The 3,743-nt window shown below is 56.1% G+C and overlaps 1 protein-coding gene across 1 annotated transcript in view; it reads right to left on the bottom strand.

Annotated features, from left to right (window-relative positions):
- Positions 1 to 624: 624 nt before the first annotated feature.
- trpv1 (transient receptor potential cation channel, subfamily V, member 1) overlaps positions 625 to 3,743 on the bottom strand; it is a gene marked incomplete at its 3' end in the record, with an annotated part of 8,608 nt that continues 5,489 nt past the window's right edge. Inside the window, exon 7 of the mRNA XM_084473621.1 lies at positions 625 to 1,187. Within this exon, the coding sequence (XP_084329747.1) occupies positions 625 to 1,187 (563 nt within the window). The remainder of the gene's footprint in view (positions 1,188 to 3,743) is intronic.

Genomic DNA, 3,743 nt, shown 5'->3' with positions numbered 1-3,743 from the left:
TGTTATCTGGTTCACTACCAGTTGTAAATGTTTATACTCTCATTCCACTAATTTACATATAACGTTTAATACATGCACTGGGAATGGCCCAGATACAGTTTTCCTGTTAAAAGGAGCCGTTGAAAAATCAACATCTCTCACTATCACATCTGTGGTGTTTTTACATCTCCTGCACGAGAACGCTCAACGTCCTCGTCGTGAACTCCAGGCCGCCGCTACAACAACAGGGTGAGAAATAACAAGCAAAACAATCACCGCAGACATACCTCCCACTGTGACGCCTTAACGGAATCAAGAAACGGGTTGATGATGGTTGAAGTCCCGCCCCCCTTTTTGTAATACACAGCCAGCCGTGCAGCTGTGACCCGACGTGTTCCCATAACCGCGCTCCGTCTTGTCGAGTCTATACCTGTACCGTCATCGGGGTCAGAGTGAGAAATAGAGCGAGCGAGAGAGAGAGAGAGAGAGAGAGGTCAGCACAATTGATAAATACGCCCGTCCAGTGTAATGCCCGTGGCTGGTTCTGTGTGTTAAGCCCTTTCTGGGTGATTTACGGAGAGTCACCGCAGTGTGGGGGTTTTGTTTTTTGTGTTCCTGCCAGCCCTCGACCCCTCTCCCCCTAAATCAGCACCGGCTCCGCATGCCAGCAGCCAGCGTCTGGCTGTAGCCAGCGTCTGGCTGTAGCCAGCGTCTGGCTGTAGCCAGCGTCTCGCTGTAGCCAGCGTCTCGCTGTAGCCAGCGTCTGGCTGTAGCCAGCGTCTGGCTGTAGCCAGCGTCTCGCTGTAGCCAGCGTCTGGCTGTAGCCAGCGTCTGGCTGTAGCCAGCGTCTGGCTGTAGCCAGCGCCCCGGCTGTAGCCAGCGTCTGGCTGTAGCCAGCGTCTGGCTGTAGCCAGCGTCTGGCTGTAGCCAGCGTCTCGCTGTAGCCAGCGTCTCGCTGTAGCCAGCGTCTGGCTGTAGCCAGCGTCTGGCTGTAGCCAGCGTCTCGCTGTAGCCAGCGTCTGGCTGTAGCCAACGTCTGGCTGTAGCCAGCGTCTCGCTGTAGCCAGCGTCTCGCTGTAGCCAGCGTCTCGTCTCGCTGTAGCCAGCGTCTCGCTGTAGCCAGCGTCTCGCTGTAGCCAGCGTCTCGCTGTAGCCAGCGTCTCGTCTGGCTGTAGCCAGCGTCTCGTCCGGCTGTAGCCAGCGTCTCGCTGTAGCCAGGCCGGTTAATCCCGGGTCATGCCACTGGCCCCGGAGAGGAGGATAAACGTGCTTTGGACTCGTCCATTCATTTATTCGTTTTTTATTTATATATTTTTGTTCCCCTTCTCGTCAACGGCTGCTCAGGACACGCACGCACGCACACGCACGCACGCACGCATGCATGCATGCACACACGCACGCACACGCACACACACACGTACGCATGCATGCATGCATGCACGCATGCATGCACACACGCACACACACACACATACGTACGCACACTCACGCACGCACGAATGCATGCACGCACGCACACACACACGTACGCACACACACACACACACACACTCTCGAATGGAGAAAGTTGCGGTGATTGTCCTGGGGCGGGGCGGTGATCCCAGCTGGGGCAGAGAGCGATGGGCCCGGTATTAGCGGGGATTTATCTCTTGTGTTGCTGAGCTGCTGCCACGGAGGAAGAGCAACAGCTGCATTGATTCGGGTTTGTTTGCCGAAAGAGTGAGAGACTACCCCGAGCAGAAATGTACGCCACGGGAACACCTGGAGAGAGAGGGGGGGGGGGGGGTCGTGCTGCGGGCGCCGCTATTGGCTGTGAACCAAGTGTGCACGCACACACACACACACACACAGTCATACGCACAGTCACACACAGTCATACGCACACACACACACACAGTCATATACACACAGTCACACAGACACACACACACGCGCGCGCACGTAAACACATCTCTGATTCCTGTGTGTGGAGAGCCTTGGATTCCAATCAGCAGCACTTAACAAAGCTTTCTTCTTCTCCCGCTTTAATCGCAGGCTCAATTTGTCACCGGGGTGTCCAATTTCTGATAAGCTCTTTGACTCCGGCAAGGTGGGTGGAGAGGGGACCCGCGCTAGAAATGGATGCACCTGCTCTGAAATGAAATCAAACCACTCCGTCTTCATTTCCCTATTTCTTTCCACACCAGCTGGAACAATGCTTCTGTGCTACGGCTCATCGCCGCCGCCTTCCTTCCTGCCTGCCTGCCTGCCTGCCCGTCGCCGCTCCAATACGTACAATCGCCTTTTTCCACCGCGGCAGCCGGGGATATAATAACCTTGCCGTGCAGCCTGCTGGCACGCCGTTTATACAAGGAGAGAGCGGGTGATCTGTGCGCTGCCGCTGAAGTGCAGATTACCGGCTTTACGGCGAGGACAGGTGACCAGGTCACCCAGGTCTTTTGATGTGTGCCTATGTGTGTCTCACGGCCCCAGTGGGGGGTGGAATGGGGGGGGGGGGGGGAGTGGGGGGGTTTGACGGCACCCGGAGCCTCTTTGTTTGTCCCCCCGGCGGGGGGGGAGGTAACAGCCCGGGTTATTTGAGTTTACTTTATTCAGCTCAGCCCTCCCACTTTACCACACGGCCGCCGCCGTCGTGCACGATCTATGCACCGTAACTTCAGACCACAAAGGATGTCACTTTCTGCTTCTTCTTCTTCTTCTTCTACACACACACACACACACTACACACACACACACACACACACACACACACACAGAGAGAGCGGGGGTTAGGGTTGAGTATCTGTCTTTTGACGCAGCCATACCGTCTCCCTTGTTGTTGCTTAGCACCGTTCCCAAAACACTGCAATCTGGCATCTGTGACGCGGTGGCGGCGTGCGGCGTGCGGCCCGGCCTGCTGCTGCTTCCTTGTGATCACCGGGTGGATAAGGGACGATAACATTGATGTCTCTCACGACGCACGAAAGACTGTCTCCTCTTTATACCCGCGGACCACGCGGGTCTCCACGTCCCCCCGTCCCCCCCCCGCATCTGATGGCCGGCCTAGGGGGTGTGTGGGTGTGTGTGTATGTGTGTGTGTTTCTTTGTCTTGCTGTGTGTGTGTGTGTCATTGTGTGTGTCATCGTGTGTGTTCCTCGAGTCTCTGCGCCGCTGTCACCTGTCATTCCCACAGTGCACCCTGGAGTCAGCCTGGAGTCAGACTGCTGGTGGCAGGAAGTGGGGAGCAGTGAGTCTTTTAATTGCCCCCCCGATGCCCCCCCCCCCCCCCCCCCCCCCACCGTCTACGGAAAACCAAATCACAGGCGGTCCCGGCGGTGCGAGCGTACACTATCATGAATTGTGGCTCGTCGTGTAAATCAGAAATGAGGTGCGGTGAATCAGGCGAGGATGAGTAAATCATCAGAGCACACATTGGAGCGAGGCCAGAGCAGATCTTGACTTTTCAGCTCACGCACACGCACGCACGCACACGAACACGCACGCACGCACGCACGCACGCACGCACGCGCGCACACACACACACACTGACTGCAAACTACACATATTACACACACACTCACACACTACACACATTAAACACGGACGCCACACACACACACTGACTGCAAACTACACACACTACACGTATTACACACACACACTCACACACTAAACACACACACTAAACACACACACACACACACACACACACACACACACACACACACACACACACACACACACACACACACACACACACACACACACACACACACACACACACA

Source organism: Micromesistius poutassou (genome assembly GCF_964030765.1).
Source record: "Micromesistius poutassou genome assembly, chromosome: 10".
NCBI lineage: Eukaryota > Metazoa > Chordata > Actinopteri > Gadiformes > Gadidae > Micromesistius > Micromesistius poutassou.
This window is presented reverse-complemented; position numbering and strand designations above follow the sequence as displayed.